At 37.0% G+C, this 20,820-nt stretch overlaps 1 protein-coding gene across 2 annotated transcripts in view; it reads left to right on the forward strand.

The window, feature by feature from the left end:
- Positions 1-15,758, forward strand: part of FAM3C (family with sequence similarity 3 member C) — a 59,341-nt gene extending 43,583 nt beyond the window's left edge. For both annotated transcript variants that reach the window (XM_017743762.1, XM_008640975.2), the window contains exons 3-10: positions 2,587-2,691; positions 3,808-3,837; positions 4,239-4,362; positions 8,818-8,876; positions 10,402-10,452; positions 10,923-11,007; positions 12,989-13,115; positions 14,116-15,758. In XM_017743762.1, the coding sequence (XP_017599251.1) occupies positions 2,587-2,691; positions 3,808-3,837; positions 4,239-4,362; positions 8,818-8,876; positions 10,402-10,452; positions 10,923-11,007; positions 12,989-13,115; positions 14,116-14,205 (671 nt within the window). In that variant the 3' untranslated portion in view covers positions 14,206-15,758. The remainder of the gene's footprint in view (positions 1-2,586; positions 2,692-3,807; positions 3,838-4,238; positions 4,363-8,817; positions 8,877-10,401; positions 10,453-10,922; positions 11,008-12,988; positions 13,116-14,115) is intronic.
- Positions 15,759-20,820: the final 5,062 nt, after the last annotated feature.

Consider the following 20,820-nt stretch of genomic DNA (forward strand, 5'->3'; position numbering starts at 1 on the left):
TTGATGTTTAATGAAACTCATTTTGGAATTTGGGATGGTCAAGGAGCAATCACCTTGTTAAAATGCTGTAGCTGATCTGCAGTGACTGCTTAAGGTGCCATGACTTGACGTATTTCGGCTGCTATTTCTGTAAGATGATGAGGGAATAAGGAGATGGCAAATGGTTGTCTTAAGCCATTTCTTCCCTGCCTTGCACCCTAACTAAAATTGCTATCTGCTGTTTTAAGTGCCTGAAACTTCCTGAATGGTTGCTGGGAGTTTGAAAACTATAAAAGCCTTTTCATAGAGGTAAGTTACTGTGGTACAGGCTTTGAGAAACTAATTCTACTTGACAGAAGGTATAGTGATTGTAAAAATAAGATCTTTGCCAATACAACATTAAAAGAAAACATTATTTAGGCATTTTGTCACAGTAGAATAGCCTGTGTAGCAATGGAACAGTTTTGAGTTCAGTTGAGTGCACTGTACTTTTATCGATAGTTGCAGTGTTATTTTGCAGAAGGAGAAATTGTTGCCTCTTCTAGGAGAAAATGACACCTTTTCCAAGACCTTGTTAATGCATGAAATTAGTCAATTTCTGTCACTACTCTTAAATTTGCTTTATTAACTACAGTATGTATAACTGGGAGCAACTTGCTAAAGTAAATCTGATAAAGAACTGGAAAATGCTCCAATTTTTAGGTGCCTGATTCACCTGGAAAATTGTTTTCCAAACATGTTTCGGGGTTTTTTTCCCGTTCTGTCTAACTGGGTTTTTTTTGCTAAAAACCCACAAAGAAGATATGGCAGTTCCTATAGAATGTTTCACCTGTAGCAAACATGCCAGTTTTGGTTCAAATGCTTGGAGAACCTTCTAGGAGATTTCTTACTCTTTCTTTGAAGGGAGCACTTGCCATTCAGTTGGAGAGCTCAGAATAGAGAGTAGAGGGGATGGTTAGTCCTCAGACTGAGTTCTTGTTCATCTCACATACTATATACTAAAACAACATGGTCTCTAAATGCCACTTGCTAGATGACACATTCCAAAAATCTGGTACCATCTTGTGGTTTTAAGCAGTGTTGCTTGGAAAACCTTTACCTCACTTTTTACCATATGTTCAGATCATCTGTTTCTCCAGTGCTAGTGCATGGTTCCCTTTCTTTCAAGTGCAGTGATCTTTGGAGTTCCAGCATAATATTTTTAATTTAAGTTTGCACCTGTGTTTTCTTACATCATAGTATGTATGTGCTCACACATGAAAAAGACCAAACTACAAACAAAAAACCCTTGTGTCTTTCTTCATCTTCCTTTTCTTTTTCTATCCCCTTATCTTTTTTTAGCCTTTTGGGAGGATTGATTAGCATCTCTCATCCTGAAGGCTGAGTAATCTGTCTATTTTAAGATTTTTCTGAACAGCCTATCACAGCAGCCGTCTGAGATCTGCAGGAGTATATAAGTTTGGTTTTTTCTAGAGGATGTATTTGGCTGGCAATCTGAGAAAAAGAAGCATGCTTTAAGGTTGATTCTTCCAACCAGTTTGACATACTGCAATGAGATAGGAAGGCAGGATGTTGATCAGATGCCTCCTCACCCAACTTCTACTCTGTCACTATTTTACCATCAGTTAAGAGTGGAGTATTCTGTAAAAATGTATTGCAAATTGTGCTAAAAAATGGTGAGGTTTGTGGCAGTATCACATGCGTTTCCATTTCAGATGTAAGTTGCTGTGGTTGTGTGCTTACAGCTCTTCTCCCAAGAAGTAGATTGGCCACTCAGCACTGGAGGAACTTAGGCTTGTAAAGCTTCAAGCTACCTGAGACCTCAATATATTAAAAGGGGGAGGGTAGAGGTACTGCTTTTTCTTACTTATTTTAAAATAGCCTTTGAGTCATCAAACTTGCTTTTTGAATGTCATTAATATGAATTTCTTGAAAAGTAGGTGAGAATGCTTGTTTCTGGTTGGCTGGTGGTTGGGGTTTGGGGTTTTTTGTTGTTTGTTTTTTAATTTAATACTCAGAGCTGACTGACCATAGCAGCCAAGCTGCAGTATATAAACAGATCCCTAATCACTCAGTCTGGGCCATACGTTAAAACAGAGGTAGCTCAAGTTGAGGGCAGGGGGAAACACAGTATTTGTGAACAGTGAGGAACCAGGTCCTCATGGCTAAGAACAGGGAAGTGGCATGGGGAAGGAGGGAATTTTGCTTTTGGACAACAGTCAGGTAGATCATCTTCATTCATTTGGTTAAGCTGGATTTTCATGGAAAAGTCTGGTTTCTCCTGGCTTGCTCAGCTGAGTTGGTGTACTATGGTGTCAGACAAGCATGAAGGTGGAGAAAGTTAAGACCAAAGTGTGCATTTGGTATGATAACCTGATGGATCAGTGCATTACATCCTACATTATAATATCCATCCTACGTTATAATATCCATCCATAATACCGATACCTTTTTCAGATTTGTTCTGTTCAATAAGTCTGCAAATGATCATCCTATTTCTGAGTTCCCCAGAATGTAATCTGATACATTTCGGTTGTTGCTTATTTTGGTAAACTAATGTTACCATTTCCAGATAATTTTTTGAAACTTTTTTTTGTTTCCTAACAGGTGCTGCAAAGTTGGTAGTAGTCATAGCAATATTTTTATTGACGTTTTATGTCATATCTCAAGTGTTTGAAATAAAAATGGATGCAAACTTAGGACACATATTTGGTAAGTGATGACTTTGTTTCCTCTGGACACCTATTAATATTTACTTGAGCCTTTATCAAAAATATCGCATTTATTTTGCCTTAGGCTCTTCAACCTAAGAATTCTGTGTTTAATATGTGTGCTTGTTATTTTTTATATATAATATGTGTATTAAATTATTTTCTGTATGAAATATTTAACCTACTCTCTTAATGAGTGATTCTTTTGTCTGCCAGAGATACATAGTTTTGCCTGCTTTCTCTTTGTTTACTGGAAATGCATTCTTAGTGTTGAGTAATAAACTAGGCCACTTGAATCGTGTTTCTGGAGGTCTGTGCTCTGCCTTAGTACTGCTAAAGAGATTCAGGATTTGTTTTGGGTGGGCTTTTGCTCGTCTGCGGGGACCATGTTAAGTTGAATGTGCAGTAGTCAAAACATTTCAGATGTGGCTAGGTTCTACACAGAGAAAGATCAGCAGTCAAGGTGTCTCAAAATTCAGAGTCTATTTCGAACCAGAATTGTCTTTCAAGGTGCTTTTCATTACCAAAAAAACCCAACAATTTTTGGTGCATGGGTGGAGTTTGTGTTCTTTAATTCCAGATTACTGCAGTGTGAGCTGCCATCCGAACCAGTCTGCAGAGACATCTTTAGTAATCAGTGAGGAGACAGAGGTGTCATTCAGATGTGGGCATGATGGGGCACTCGCGTCTCTTCGTAGCCCAAAAAAGGGAGTCATGAATGGTTGGGTTGAAGTACACCTGAGCTGCAGGCTTCCAGTTTAGGTGAAAGGAACCCCATCCCAGTGAAGCTGTCAGGAGGGAATTAATTTCACTTTAATGCCCAGAACTCCATAAATTCTCAGAGGTTTTGGATCTCCATGGGTTTTTGACTCTGTGACTCTGAATGACTCTCAGTCATAAATTAAGGCAGTGCTTCTGAGTGGGATTCCTGATCACTTGCATTCTTCTAATGCATAAAAGTTTTTTTTTATTGGACCATGATATTCAGGTGTGTTTGATACTTCATTTCAACCACCCTGTTTATATAGGGGTACAGAAAGATTTTACATTTATAGGATATTATATAGCAAATGACACTTTATTAGTAACATCTTGTAAAACTTTGTTTTCATTTTAGCTAGATCAGCATTAGATGCAGCTGCACACTGTGAGTATTCATATGCATGTATTACTGCTGTGACTTGCTTTTACTAATAACAGACTGATGAATTTTCATAGTTAAGAAAGTCTTAATTACACTTCAAATGCAATCAGAAACTAATTTTCCTCTTCTCCTGATTTTCCTAAATTTCTGGTAAAGTCTGTTTTGTAGTTTTGGCTTGTGGCTTTTGATGACAGTGCCAGAACAAGCAGCAGGGTGACAGCAAGAAGTTGGAATAATGAGGTGCTTCAGGAACTTAGTTTATTTTAAGCTGCTGTGTAACTACAGAGGCGATAGTGTTTGTGTTTGCTCTCTTCCTTGCATTCCTTCAGAAAAGTAACTGATATTTGTCTGTTAGCCTAACTGTGGTGTTCTCTCTAAAATCTTGTTATATTTCCTTTTGCAAGCTACAAAACCTCCAAGATACAAGTGTGGGATCTCTAAAGCTTGTCCTGAAAAGCATTTTGCATTCAAAATGTCAAGTGGAGCAGCAAATGTTGTTGGACCTAAAATTTGTGTAGAGGACAATGTGTAAGTATTTTCACCTGTTATTTCTAAGTGTCTCTTTCAAATACTTAGATCACTTTGCACATAAAATCAGCAGTTTAAATTAGGGGTTTTTTGCAAACAGTTTGACTCCATGAAAAAGTCACGTTGCATTATAACCTTGTCTCTGGGGAAGCACACCTAATGCTGTGCAGTAAATGCAGAAACGTATGTTATTTTAATGCATGCAAGATAGCTTGCACTTTGTTTCAGGTTTACAGACTGAAGGGTTAGTTAGACTTTGTCAAGTCAGATGCACACGTGTCTCTAAGTAACTTGTCCTTGTGCCTCTAGTAGTAATTCAGTGAATAATTGTATTGTCTTTTGCAAGTAATCTTTTAAACTGTATTTCCTCAGTACCAATGTCAGAACATATTTTCTACTTCGAAGGTTGACTTCAAAAGGGAAAAATAGTATTTTAACGATCAGTAGTTATTTAACTGTGCTGGTGGTAACTTAAGTTAATAAACTTCAAATAATTGTGAAATGAGGAAAAGAACTGCTTGAGACACAGTTTGGTTTTAAGTCCTTTTTTTTAATAATAATACTTTTGACACAGTATTATCAATAATACTGTGTGTATTTAACTGAATACTTTTCAGTAATGCCCATAATATTAATATTTTTAGACTCTATTTTTCCTCTTAGGTTTTTCCTGCTCATTGTCACCTAGAGTGTGCAGCTTTCTATAACATAATCTATCCACTTGATTTTGCAGGTGACATGTCAGAAAAGACATAAATGTTAGTATTAGAAGGAGAATGTTTTTAGTATCAGTCACACTTAATGCCTTTGCTTTCCACTTGCATTTAAACTACTCCAGTTCAGCTGTTTCTCAGCTCACACTATATTAGTACAGACAGCACGTACAGCAGCTGGTGCTAATGAATTCTAGAGCCAATGGCAACATCTCTGTGAACAGCAGAACCCCACATAATAGAGTAAATAGGATAATTCATGTACAAGAGAAAAAAATGTATTGGTAGCATTTTCCATCACTTTAATTGTAAGACTAGTCTCAAGTGATCTTAAAGAGAAGACTATTTTTAGCACTAACTAGCATTCCTCTGTAAGGCTGGCTTAGCTCAAGCTTGCTGGCTTGTGTGGGAGTCAGTTTGCAGCAGAGCATCCCAGTGTAGTTGGGGAGCATGTGCTCAGCAGGAGCTCACCTTGGCACGTGGGGACTACAGGCTGCTCCTTCCGCTTTCCATTCTTGCTGGTGACTTGCTTGGTGACCTTGGGCAGGCTTATCTAGTCTCTCAGCACGGTGTTTCTGCAGGTGTTCTAAAACGTGCAACTGTCTCATTCTGGTTGCCTAATATAGGAAGCTTAACGTCTGTCAAGACTTAAGCTGATTCAATGATTTAAAGTTTTGGGAATGCAAGTAGTATTTTAATTTAAGGATTGTAGGGTTGTTTAGTTTGGGATTTTTGACTGTTTTTTGTTCTTGCTGACTGATTAACTAAGAAGAGTTTTGTTATTTCTGTCCAAAAAAAAAAAGAAAATCCTCTACTAGATATTTTGCTGAAGAAAGTGATGAAAAGAAAGTAGTTGCTGGAAAAAGTCCTCTAAGTGGGCACTTTGGTGCACAGCTATTGGATTCTAAAATCCAGCTTTCCTTGGCAAACATCTTTCTGAATCCCTTCAGAGGGGAACTGGTCATGTCTGTTTAAGTGTCCACCAGAATATTTGATTGATTTTATACGATCTCCTGCTTTGCTCACAGGAGGTTTTATTTCTCTTTCAAAAGCTCTCAACTTGTTGACTATAAATGCTTGGAAGAATTCTAAAACTGATGAAGGGCTGCCCTCCTGTGAGAAGCTGTTGCATTGCAGCCTGTTGTGTTTGTGATGGTGCACAAGCTGTCTCAAGCGTATAAAGTAGAATACCAGTCCTGAAAAAACCTCATTTCCTCTCAAGTAGCTCTTTTTTTAGCGATATTTTGTGAACTCACACCTGAAAAAAAGGTTGATTTTTTGTTTTCTGATTACTCTGTGTTCCTCATACTTCCAAGACAGGACAGCAGGAACAAGTTTTCGTAATTTGTAAATGATATTTACAGAGTAGCGTATTTTTTTTCTTATGTATTAAATGTAAGGATGTCACTTGACTTATGAAAGCACTGAAGGTGCTGATACAATTCAGAATGCAAGTAATTTCTCAATTTTTCTTTTTAATTATATAGATATTTTAATGTGAAACATGATTTCTGCTGTATACAAGTTCATTTGTAGCCTTGCTCTATATTGGGAGGCCATAATCAGAATTAAAAAAGAACGTGCTGGACTTACCATCAAAATATTAAATATTGTAGTTGCTACTTCATGGGCTTTTTAGAAGGGGCTATATTTACTTCTTTGCCAGCAACTTCTCCCTGCGGTTTTACTATATTAAGAAGCCAATTGCATGATTGTGCCACAGTGACCAAATAGCAGAATGTTGTACTACATTCCTTGAGTAACAAGTAATTCTTGTATTCATGGTTGCAGCTTTTGTTATCTGAATCCATTATAACTTTATGCATGTGTGGAATTTCAGTGTCTAGTCATCTCAGTATTAGATATTTTTGGACTGGTATTTATTTACAGATAATTTTGTAGTTAAAATGAAAGGAAGCTCTTACTCTTTTTGGTAAAAGAAATGCTCACTAAATTTTGCAGGAGGAAAGGAATTTGTTCAGAACTTCATTGCCTTTATTCATTTATGTTCCAGTCTTTATTTGCCATATGTTTTTCTTGTTTAGAATGGATGCTCAGACATGACATGACAATCAGATGATCAGAGCAGAAATGATCCTCCAGGGCCTATAATACTTCTAGAGTTCCCTACTAACCAGAACTGAATTCTGCACTTCAGCAGAAAATCTCAAGTATTTTCTTTCAGAATTTACTGATTTAGAGTTTTAATTTAAATCACAGTTTTTGGCAGATAGTATAACTTAAGGGACTAACAGAAGAATATGAACTCTATCATCTCTGATTACTAGTTCTTTAAAACCTTTTAAATTCGCTGTGCCAAGAGTTGCCATTATCTGGTAGTCTTTCATGGCCGCTCTGAATACTGAGTCTTTCTGATACTTGTTTATTCAGTTTGACATTCCTCTAAATGTTGGCTTCTGTCTTCATCCTGGGTGCAAAAGATAGCACCAGAGAGGAAGATTTTTGACATACTTCTATGATAGACCATTTCTTGTTTCTAGCCTATCACTAGGAGGTTGGCATGAGAAAGCTGACATGGAAGCTGTGTGTGTAAAGAGGCATTGCTTAGAACAGCTCTTCAGACATGACCTGAAAATCATATTGCTGCAGAAAAAATGTGAAAAAAGTTTTGAACATAACAGGATTGTACACACGTGCAGCCCCTTCCTAAAGCCAGCTAAAGAGGTTAGAGAAATCCTGATCAGGATGAAATTAAAGCATCTGTTAGAGTGTGTTTGTAACTAAGGACATATGTGCACTTATATGCTTTTGCTCAGATGCTTTCTTTAATCTCAACTGAAGGCTTCTTCATTATCTTAAATTATGTAATTGTTCCAAACTTCTATTTGTCATGTTTATGTTGCCTCTTTTAATCCTAGCTTCAAAGTGTTGATGCTGGGATAGTTGAGGTCTGAAGGCAGAACAGAGTTCTTCACACAGAGCCAGTGAACAGGGATGAGGAGGTCTGGAAGCTTCCTCTCACTGGAGTGGTACAGCCACCATGGTCTAAGGCAGTACAGCATCCTACCTAAATCTTAACGTTCCTGTTACCTCTTCTTTACCTCTCTGAAGGGTTTCCATTTCATAATGGGACTCTTCTTTCCAGCCCCTTTGCCCCTCTTGAGTTTGGTCAATAAATTACTCTCATAGATTGTGACATTTTTTTGGGGATGTGTGATTGTAGTCCAAGACTGTATGCAACTTTTGCTTGAAGTCCCATCAGTGTGCTAACTATTTTTCTTGCGGTTAGACTTCCTGTTGTGTGTATGAATAGCTAAGTGCTTTGCCTTTCTTGTTTCTTCATGTAGATTTTAAGTGCTTCTGTTCAGTTAGCTTTTAAATTTGTTAACACATTTTTGTTCATTGTGTGCTTACAAAAAAAGGCTTAAAATGTTGGTTATGTGACTGTGCTGAGCTCCGCAAATTAATATTTGGTTATTTTTTAATACATTAATAACATAATGACATAACACTATTTTTTGTGACAGTTTTAATATACAGACATACTTTGAAACTCTGATTAAGCAATCAAATTAAATCAATACAACTGGGGATACTTGATGTAGTATTCTTAATTCAGTGGTGCTTTAAGAACACAGATCAAGAAGATTTAATTTAAGTTCTCATGAACATGCAGTCTTTTAACTATATATCTCTTAGAATTTGGTCCTATTAAAAAACCAGAAATATTTCACGTCAGAAGATTGTCCTATTAAAAATAAAAATATTTATTTTGTTTCAGTTTAATGAGTGGAGTTAAAAATAATGTTGGCAGAGGAATAAATGTGGCCTTGGTCAATGGTAAGTGACATTTTAAGTGAACAGATTGTTGTCTTCATTTTCAAATTGTTTCTGAAATTTAAGGTGAAATACTATGGGGTGGTAAAAGGCAAGCACCAAGGAGAAAAGGAAGTATTCAGCTTATTTATACTGAGGTAATGTCAGATATTGGCACTGACACCTTGTTGTTACAAAGTAGGAAGTTACAGTGCATTTTTGTTTCTAAAAATGAGTTGTAAAAATAGTAGTGTGGAGTGCTGTGATGACTGTCTTGTTGATACATCATGTAAATTCCTAATGCACCGAAAAATGGAAAAAGATGAGATGCATGCTACTTCTTTTGACCTTGTGTGTTGCTGCCACTAATTAAACTGTAGACTGTATTCTTCTGTTGCTCTGTTTACAGTGAAACTTTTTTAGCTTCTTTAACAGTTTTGTTAGTATACAGAAAGACCAGTTCATTATTTCCTTGCTTGAATCAGTGTATTTGGTCTATAGATCTTGTCTGTAAATACATCATGTTAGGTAATTGTGTTCAGGGTTTGTAATTTTCATTAAAACCAAACTAATTTAACTGTGTGTTACCTTGAAAGCTGAACTGAATGTAAGCACTGGCACTTTTGTCCTTAATGTGTAGGAAACTATTCCTTGTAGCACTGAGATAGCACTTTGTCATTTCACTGCAATATAAATTCTTGTTTTTTGTGGATTGTACTCAGATTTACATCATCTAAGGCATAACTTGAACAATGCTTCCTAATCCTATGTTGGTTTCCTAAATTGTCTCAATCTGTTCAAAACCAAAATACCTATCTTTGTATTTTATAGCTCCAGTCTTTCTCTCTGTCTTCCAAACTTTAAATGAATGTGTATATTAAAAAAAACTTCACCTTCCATCAAATACTCCTTTGTAGACAGCATAATAAAAAAAGGTAATGAGACATAATATATTGTCCACTTTGTTCTATTTATTCTGGATGTTCAAATCTACTTACAATTTCCAGTCTATAGCAAAACATGCAGTCTAATTTTAATCTTTCTGATTTTCCATGTGGCACGAAAGGCAGTCTATAGCTGTACTGTCTATTTTTGCAAAACCAGCTTTTGAAAAAGGCAGATATATGAACTGAATACTGTGTTGGTTTTAGAGCCTGTGGGTGTTTTCATTTATTTTAGATTCTCCTTGAAGCAAAATCAGAATTCTGCCTAGAATCATAGAATGGTCTGTGCTTGAAGGAACCTTAAAGATCACCCAGATCCAGCCCTGCTGCCATGGGCAGGGACACCTTGTACTAGACCAGTTTGCTTAAAGCCGCATCCGGCCTGGCCTCCAGCACTTTCATGGATCTTCTCACTTTTTTCTTCTTACCTTTTCCTGCACTTTTTCACAAACCACCACACTGTTTTCATAAAAAAAAAAGTTACCATAATTCATTTATCTTCTGTCTTCTGCAAAAAAAAAAGAGTGTAAGAGGAATTGGGCATGTTTTCTGTAAAATAATTTTGGCTATATTTGATGGTACCAAATGTTTCTTTTTCTCTTCAGGTAAAACGGGAGAATTATTAGATACTAAGTTCTTTGACATGTGGGCAGGAGGTAGGTGCACTTACACTGGTCTTTTTTTCTTCTTTCTTGTCCAGACACCCTTTGCTGTGGAGATTTAAGGTGATAGTTAAGGGAGTGCTTCACCTCTACCTTTGTAGTTGTGAGGAGAGTCGAACTTTAAAGAAACACAAGTAGCTGAGGTGGGAGGGAATGGTGTGGTTAATCAAACAGACTTGTTCCCCAGAGTAGTTCTCACTAGTGGTTATGTCTTTACACAATATGGATTAAATTCTCTCTATAAAATAAGAGTTCTCTGATGTGTTTTAGCTTTCTCTCACTCAACATCTTTTTATAAAGATATATTTAAAAATATTATATATTTTTTATAGATATAAATATTATATATATATTAGCATTAAAAATATTCTTAAAAATAATGTCATTGCAGAAAGGCATTGGAGATGTTTAAATACAGAATTGTTGCTTATTATTAAACAGTTTTGTGTTCTCTTTTTTCTCAGATGTGGCACCACTTATTGAATTTCTGAAGACCATCCAGGATGGAACGATTGTGTTAATGGCAACATACGATGATGGTGCAACCAAGTATGTAATTGATTGTAAACAGCAAATGTTGCTTAAACTTTTACATGCTGTTGTATACTGAAAAAAATACATTACCACACAATCACTTTTAACAAGGTTTTGTTCTTCCAAGGTGACAGATTTGAAACTATACTTCCAGTTTATTAGTTTTTTAATGCAGATGTGATTTGGGCACAATAAAGATCAAACTAAAACTAAGCAGATATAGGTGTACTGATTTTTCTATTGCTGATAGCTCATTCTGTCTTAGGCTAGTAAGTTCAGATAGGTCCAGACATAGGAACGTGATTGTGAGAACATGCTCTGGTGGAAAGTAGTCTGTTCCATCCAGCACTTTCTTCAGATCAACTCTAAGATGGAGTTTGGTGGTTGCAGCATGGCAGAGACCATTCCCAACAAGCCTTGCCTGTATCCTTACATTTAAAGTCTCAGAGGTTACTTGTGTGAGCCTTGTACTTTTTGGCCTCAGTGTTTTACTGTTCCACCCTAAAGCTCTTCAATTTATTAATCTAGATGTAGACTAAGAGGGTTTAGGTCTCTTGAAGCATTATCTTCTAACTTTCACAACTTGGGTCAGTTTCGATAGATACTAAAAATTACTGTAGAGTATGTATTGTAATCTACTCCTCACTTAAGTCATCGTATCCAAAGGATTGCTTTTCACAGTGAAAATTGAAACTTCTTTCCTTTTCCTCCATTGTTTTACTAATAATTAACTTTTTTGTTAATGTGGTCTGTACATTTTTTTTTCCTCTTTTGGTTCAATTTGTTATCCTCAACTGATTTGTATTTTTGATATAGAAGCAGCTTCCCTGTGACTAAGTCCTGACTTTGCAGTGTGCAAGCTTTACAGTAAATAGTCGAGTGTGTTTACATTCACTGCTTTTAGGAAAGAAGTAATTTACTGGGGCTTTAACCAAGGTTGGATCTTCTCTCTGTTGTTCTGTTCACTTGTTTTGTTACTTTACATTTTACCCTTTTCCCTTTCTTCTTTGATGTTTTAGATAATAAGTAGGGTTAGTTTTGCTTCAGTAATCTTGTTACAGCTGATGTTTTTGAAAGTTTGTATGTAGATAGAATACAGCTAAACAAGAATTGTATTTGGCCCTCTCATGCTGACAGGAACTATTGCCTGCTGGAAATACTACAACTACCACTGGTAGTTGATTGTAAATATAAAGGCCTGTTCTTGGAAACAAAATTGTGAAGAATCAAGCTCCCCTAATGCTTGAGGAAGTTGGAGCATGGGTTGGGCAAATAACCTCCACAGTATTTAATAATTTTCATAAATTTGGCTAAAGTGTATAGTCATACAGCTATATCTCAATAGGGGGTAGTAATCAGAAGTCTGTGTCTTTGTTTGGTAATCATTTAGTAACTTTGGCACATTTAGTAACTTAAAGGAAGAAATTAAGAGCTGCTATATGGAGATTTTGGAATGATAACTTATCCTACAGAATTGTTTTCCTTTTGATACTAAAATTATCCTACTTGGGTTTACAGGCACTGAACCATGCTGTGAGGCAGCGTTCTGAATTTTGAATTAACTGCCCCAAGCAGATGAGAGCTTCTTTCAGATAGTCATTTCATTCTTCTAATCTAAAATATAGCTTTTACTTTATCTAGACTTCAGCTTGAGCCTGCAAACAAGGTTTACTTAAAGGCTGAGTTTTTTAGTTGCTTGGAGAATTGCTAACAGGACTGGAGATATATGTATAAATTCCCACAGAGGGTTCTTGGCTTTTGTTGATGCAGTGATAGGTTTATATCCTGGTTCCTTGAGATTATAGTATGAAAAGCAGCACTCATTGCATTGGGTGATTTCAGAACTAACCTTACCTGATTCTGAAAGATAGATCTTCCCCAATATTGACTGACTTAAACTATATTAAATAAGATCAAAGCAGACTGGTGCACTGAGCAATGCAAGCTCTTAGGGCATGTATTTTATTGACACACTGAATTTCTCTGGTTTTTCAAGGCTTAATGAGGAAGCACGGAAACTGATCGCTGAATTAGGAAGCACATCCGTTACTAACCTTGGCTTCAGAGACAACTGGGTCTTCTGCGGTGGAAAAGGAATTAAGACCAAAAGTCCATTTGAACAGGTTTGTGATTATGTAGCTTCCTGGAATTTAACAGCTTGCATTAATAGAGGCATAGCATGTTTTATAAATGCCATGCATTTGTTCAAGATGGGTATCTATTGCAGTACTGGCACACAGTTATTTTCAGGCTTTTTCCTTGAGTAGCCTCCTCCTTTTAAACACACAAAGGACTCTTTGGTGACTCATAAATAAGAAAAAAAATCTTATATGGTATAGATCTTATTATGCCCGTAACTAGATAATTTATCTTTTTAATGGATTAAATTAAACTGAAGAATTCAAAACTTTCTCCCCGAGTTGTATTTTAGATGCACTAATAATGGTGAACTTCCAAGACATAAGTGAATAGTTAAGGTGTTCGTGTTCCCAGCTGTTGGCTTTGATCTTCTCTCAAATTGCTGCCATAGCCAAATTTTGAAATAGAATATATTCCCATACTTTAGCTGTTACAATTCAGCATGTGTCAATGTTGCCTTTAATTACTGAGTAAGGAGAGTAAGGAAGATGTGTTTTCTTCGGCCAGCTTTGCAAGGGAGGGGAAACTAAGTGCAGAAACAGTGTCAGACTCTTGGAGGCGATAATGTCTTACCTGACTGCAGATGGTTCCTTGGTGGAAAAATAAAATGTTCCTTAAAATCTCACTATTTGCTTTCATTGCCTTGTAAATTTAGTAGCCTTATTTATTTTTACCTAGTGGTTCATGCTTTAATGCAGTTGGTCATTTCCTTGCTTCTCTCTTCCTAAGCAAACATCCATAATAAAATTTAAAAATTTTTTCCCAGTATGGCGTAACTGTTTTTACCATACACTTGTCTGAGCAAGTTTCTTTAAATGGTGAATACTGACAGATTGTTATATTTGATTCAAAGCACAAGAAGTTAATCATGATGTTTTTTCTTTGTCCATGGCCTGAAAATAAGTACATGTCTTAAACCTGTGAGTTAAAGCAAAAGGATAAAGGACTCCACATTAATGGCAGATTGATATTTTCCATTTATAGCATATAAAGAATAACAAGGACACAAACAAGTATGAAGGCTGGCCAGAAGTTGTTGAGATGGAAGGCTGTATCCCTCAGAAGCAAGACTAAATGAAAACAGAGGAAAAGGAGAAAGAATATGAAAGAAAATGCACTTTCTGCTATTATTAGAGAGAGGGCTATGAAGGAGATTGTACTGTAAAAATTATTTTTGAAGCATGCAGCCATCTTGTCAGTGTGTGCATGAGCACTGACATTTTGAATATTGGGATTATTTATTGCTAACACATAGAAATTCTTTTTGTAAATATGTCCAAAATAAAATAAACATCCAATCATTTCTACGCCGGTTTCTTAAAAGCACAGTATTTAGTTTGCCTGTGGTAAATGATACTTGTAGATAACTGGCTAATGATTTACGTATGTGGACAATAAACAGATCCTGACAAATGTACTGTCCTCTTAACAGTGCAATGTTGCTGTGACTACGTAAACTTAATGGAATATTGTAGATTTTAGTGATGCGTTAATAAGGAGCTTTAATTTTTTTTTATCCTCTGCCTTTTTAATGGCAGCATCCATTTTTATTAAATCTATTTGGTTATTCTAATACCAAGTGCTCCAAAAATTTATTTTGTAGTCCCCCATCAAAACTGAATAATGATATAACTGAATGAAAGGAAGACATGATAATATGCCATGAAAAGCACAATAGATTTTTTTTTTTTTTTTAATCTTTTGGGGATGAACTGAGATAAATATATGAATAATGTGTGTGATATTTAAAAGCGGCTTGGAAGAACTTGTACTTAACTTGAAAGTGTTCATAGAAGGGACTTGGCACGTTAAGCAGCAGTACTATGGCTAATATGGCTAATTTCTTCCTTTTTTATTGCAGTTTTTGTACCACTGCTTAACTGTTGATTCTCCCTGTGGCTGTTCATCTGCAGTGGCTGGTCACGCAGTGAATGTGCCTAATGGAAGAGCTTCCTCTTTTAGGTCTAACATCAGGAATAAATTTCTCATCACAAAGAGCCTGTTAGAAAGCAGTCTGCCTTCTAGTGAGGGTTGTTTCAGGGTACACAGTTGTGCACCTTTACTGCAACATTACTTCTCATGAGCCGAGGCAATCTCTTCTTCAGTGGAATGTTAGAGAGAGTGTTGTGTCCTGGGTTATGCAGTGTGTGACTTGTAAACCTAACTGATGATGTTTCCTTCATCCTTTTTATTAATGGGGAAAAAAAAGGACCAAGTTTAAGTGGCCTTATTCTTTAGTTTATATCAGAGCTATGAGAAGACCTTGCTTTATTCCTAAACTTGTATTTCTTCTAAGTAGGGCCAGCTTGAACTTTTCCTGAAACTAAGTTAGTATGGTGTAACTGACTGTGTCCATATTCACAAAATTAGGGCTGACATAGAACTGGCTGTAATCTCTTGGAGCTTTGTGTCATGAATTCTGGTATAGTCTTAAAAAACTTCAAGGTACTACTATGGGGCAAAAGCCAAAAAGGATTTTTCAGGAGCCCACAGTGAGTTTAACACAGAGGTGTTAGGAATGGTATTATTGTTGATGTTTTCTGAGACAAATTCTGTGCACTAAAAATTTCAAGCAATATTGAGAATTACCTTGTTAGGAAAATAAATAATCTCTGATACCAGAGTAAGACTGGATTCTGTGTTGTTCTCTATGTTTAACTAGCTTTTTAACTAATGTGGGTTTCCATCAATATTCATGTAAAACTTCCATAAAATGCACCTGACACAGTGAAACTGCTTTTGTTAAATCTTCCAGATTTTCCTGTGTAGGAGAACGTGTTAAAATTGTATGTATTTTTTCACTGAAGTAAAATCCCCTTTTCTAATCAGTTTGAAATTCTATTTCATTACTTAAGGCTGTTGTGAAAAACTAACAGTGTAAGTCCTGGAATTTTCACAGAAATACAGTTCCGTTGGTGTATATGCCAGTATTGGCTACACTGCTATCCAGAATAACATCAAAATAATTTTGAAGTTACTCAGCAGGGTCTTAAGAGGAAGAAACCCTATTTGGCTGCATTAGTAGTTTCCCTGGACTACACTTGTCTTCATTCTTTTGGCTTTGAACGCCAATGAATATTTCATCTTCAAATCAAAAAGTTCAGAGTTCCTCTACAAAATTAAATGGAGAATATGTGCCTTTATTAGCTATCCAAGTTGAGTAAATATATCATGATTCTCTTAACCCCTTAAAGTTGCAAAAACCTTTTAAAGTCTGCAAAAAACCTTTTAAACAATTTTAAAACAATAAAATGGTAGGATTATTTTTGTTACATCTTAAATAACTTGATTCTTAAAATTTTGATGGAAATATTCCTCTTACTCTCTAAGGCATGTCCTCACAGCTGTATGCTATCATATTAAATAGGACTCTTGTCAGATATTTAAAAGTTGTACTGGAGTGGCCACACAAATGGGGTATCCTTGCTGTTGTCCATCGTCATGACCTATTCACTTGCTGCAAGATCTGGCCATGCCCTCTCTGCCTTGAGTGGGCAGGTTACAGTATCCTGCTGCTGAGGTGAACTCTCTGAATTTTATCAGCGAGGCTTTCTGGTAATCTATCTGCATTTCATTTGAGTTGCCAAGCACAAAGATGACTATTCTGGCCTCTCCAGCTGGTGGTAGGAAATCAGTTGCAACAATGAAGGTGTTTGTACATGAACACCTGTGTGTGACAAAGCTCCAGGATCCATATTTTCCTATATAAGGTGATGGGAACATTTGTAGCATCTTGCAGACTTGTTAAGAACTGAGCAGCAAGGGAAGGGAAGAGAAAGCTTTACGTTTTGAGGTAGACATACCCCACAACCTGTGAGAAGAGAAGGGGGAAGGACACAAGAAGGTTTCAACTAAATTTTGACCAAGGAACACCCAGCTGGGATTCAAGGCAGCTGAAGATGACTTCGGTGTAAACCACAGCTCTCAACTGCTTTATTAGTGGTGCTTTATATGAATTAACAGGAGTCCTGAGAAAGAAACTGAAGGGGGTCTCTTCAGTTTTTCATGTGTCTTCAGTTTTTCCTAGTGTCTTTCATGATCCAACTTCTTCTTTTTTCCTCTGGAAAAAACAGACCCCTTTACAGCCTTAGTTTCCTGGTTGCCAGTTTGGAAAAAGCTTTTATTTTGCTCAGCATGTTTTGCTTTCCAGAGGTCTTACTGTGGCACTTAGTTTCCTCAAACATTGAAGTGACTGCTAAATGCTTGATGTGTATGTAATGTCTCCTGAACTGTTTGGGTTTTCTGCAGTCTGAGTGTTTTTCAAGAATAGGTGTATTAATAAAATTAGAGGCCAGGTGGGTAATTTCAGAACGGGAAATTGCCATCATAAGTGCTGACTGACTTTCCTGTGTAAGGATGGGAAGGGCTGCAGTCCCTCCCTACCTGACTTGGGTCATGGCTAAGGTGGAGACTAAGCAAAGGACTTTTTATTGATGAAATCCTCTTCAGTTTTAAGGCTGTAAGGCCATAGCCTAATCTTAATACAACTGGCCTGCAAAAGAAACTTGAAGAAACCTTTGAGGCTAGATGGGAACTTTTCCTGCTTCAGCCTCAGGTGTGAGAATAGCTCTTGACCTGTGCAGTGATATCGTGGGGTGTCAGTGGCTCCTGATGCTGTACAAGGAATACAAGGGACCCTGTTTCTCACCCTCTGAGCAACAGGCCAGCAGGGCACAAACACCTGAGCTCAGCTGTGTCCTGCTCCTGCCTCCCTGGGGGTGAAAAAGTGAAGAATGGCAAGAGAGAACATGCTCTACTTGCAATGTTTCTTTGCATTTCTGATAACATTAGTTTAAAGCCACTTTTAATTCCTCCTTGCTGCCTCTGTAGTTAGCCCTTTCAACTTTACAAAGATCTAAGGCATCCCTCATAGACTCAGGTTGAAACAGATTCCTCAGATATCTCTTCCTATGCTTAACTGTCCATCTAGCTAGATTGGCTCATGTGCCATCCAAATCTTCTTAGCTGAAAATTAACAATTACTTTTCTGCAAGTTAAAAATGGATGACTCTCCACTTGGGTATCTTTTTACATTCTTCCTAGCCCTACGTTCCCCTCTCTAGAACATGCAAACCAGTTCATTTAATCTTGCATTTCAATTGCTATAATCTCTAAATCTGTAATCACCTGTTGCCTCAAAGGTCTGTTCCTTTCTTATGGTGTTGTCCATAGCATGATATAGCTACAGGCTCATGCAAAACCATGAAAAAAGGCACTCCAAGCTGAGGAGGAATTGTGTTTCCTCTTTGAGCTTGATGGATGGTAGTGGAAGAGAGTGCTATCTTCTGTGGAACATAGCTTGCAAATGTTTTTTTCCTACCAAATGCTCCAGCAGTCTTCTCTAGTTATCCTTTTCAGCCTTGAATATTTCAGCATTGTTTTTATCAGTACAGCGTCAAGTTCCCAGATCTTGGCAGCTGAATCATCCCATTGAAAAACTTGGTGGAGGTCTTGATTTATTACTTTTATATCTTAGTCCTCATAGATGCCTCAAAAGGACCTAACCCACCATGTAGATAACTGCACCTTGTGTTAAGTTTTGTAGTATATTAGTTAATAAAATTAACACAGTCTCTTTATTATCATTTGAAGAATGCAGATATGAAAACTTTGTTTCAGGGCGTTGGAGAGATCAGTAGGCATCAGTACAGAGCACTGTAATAGTCCAACTAATTGTCTACTATGTAAAATGCACAGAAATCACTCCATCCTCTGGGAAGTTTCTGATCCCTGAAGGCAGCCAAAGCAGCTAATTAATTCTGTTCCTCTTGCTGATCTTGCACTACAGTGCAAGAGGTTTAGAGTGTTTCTTAGCATTGTATTTATGGAACAATCAGCAAACAGGAAAAAAAAACCCAAAAGCCAACAAACTGCTGAGCTCAAGTAATATTTCAAGGTTATTTAAATGGTCAAAATTGTATTATCCCAAGTATGGTCTCAGCAGAGAGTATGATACCATTCTGTCTGAACTTAGTGCTGTTTAGTCATCTCCCATCCATGCTGCCAATCAGTCCTGTGGCACAGCCTGAAGAACTTGTAGGTTTACTTTCACTGCTGGAAGACTGAAACAACCTGGGGTCACAACTGTCTCTTCAGGGTTTTCCACCATAATGTGTCCTCCCTATCCAAGTTTTCACAGAGAAGGTGTTGAAACATCCTGTGACAGTGCCTTACTGGCATGCTGAGCACCTTTCCCACAGACAGCAGCTTTTGTGGTCTCAAGGTAATAATTTGGTCAGACCAATGGGTATGGACTGGCCAAATGTGGAGTAAAGGTCCAAATAGAACCAGCAGATAAAGGACTTCATTGTTGCTGAACTGATGTTCCTAAAATAATCCACATAAGGCAGTGAAATACCACAACACAGAAGGTTTTCCTTCTTCCTGACCTACACATTCAATAAAGACAGTTCAGAATCTGGTCACCATCTTTCCTGGGAAAATAATTGACAGCTAGGAAATTGATTCTTCAAAGTAACTTTGAAAGCCTCAGCCAAACTATCCAAGTTTCTAAAAACTGGCTGTTAGTATGGAAGAAGTTAAGGGGTTGCAAACCCTTCTAAGTTCCCTTGATTTCAGTGGGAGTACTTACTGCTGGAGCTGGGATTTCAGTGTTTGTAAAATGCATTTAAGAGAATAATCAAAAAGAAAGTATGCAGAATACTAATTAACTGACCATTTAGAAAATCACAGTAAGTTTCTCATCAGTGTATAGTAACTGCATCAGTTATAACCACCCTGATGGTAAAAAACCCCAACATTTATGCAGTTCTCTGACTAATTTCCCCCAGCACATGCAAATAAAAATCAATTAAAGGCTACTACAATATTAACAAATATCTAACCAACAAATCTCAAGAGCTGTAGTCTTATCACATTAGTTTTGGAAACCTTTAACATAGCTTCCATAATTTAAATATTTACAAAATATAAACTTTCTTGTCTTATCAAAAATAGTTCTTTGCACAATTAAACAACAGTAATCCTTTCACATGATGCTTTTTAAGCCAGGCATTAAATCACTGCATAAAAATAAACAACCTTTCACAGATGTAAAATAAAATCAAGCCAACATATGGAGGCAGAGAAAATGTTATCATTAACAGTTTAAATATTTTAGTGTTGTGAGCCAATCCATAAATTACATTGTGCATTGAACTTACTGAGGATGCAACCTAATGAAAAATTCTAGCTGCTGATTCTATAAAGAAAATATGTTTTAAAAAATCCTTTGCTTTATGGCAGATTCCTTTGGGCTAAATCTCATGTGGTTAATTTTGATAATGATGTTGAACCACCAGTGAGATGGTTGAATGTGGCAGGTTATTGCATAGAATTCAAGAGTGGGGTGATGACCAGCTGACTCACAAAATGTGTGCTCACATACTGAGGAAATGCCTGCAGGGGGTTTTATTTCCTTCAAATATCAAACTCTGTTTCTGTCCCTTCTCAGGCCTGACCCTTGTGTATTTGAAGGACAGCCTGTTAAAAATCCCAAGGTTGCTATTTGGCACCCCATTCACATTCACCAAGCTGTGCTTCTGCCTCTCTCCCCTGGGCACAGCTTGACCTTCCCTTTCCAGGCAGACACTGCTGAGCTCTCTGCAGTCACACACGTTCCTCAGTTCCAGACGCAGATTTCCGAACGCCTGCAAAGCAAATGCTTCGTGGTCAACAGCTGAACTCTTT

Source organism: Corvus brachyrhynchos, unplaced genomic scaffold (assembly GCF_000691975.1).
Source record: "Corvus brachyrhynchos isolate BGI_N302 unplaced genomic scaffold, ASM69197v1 scaffold29, whole genome shotgun sequence".
NCBI lineage: Eukaryota > Metazoa > Chordata > Aves > Passeriformes > Corvidae > Corvus > Corvus brachyrhynchos.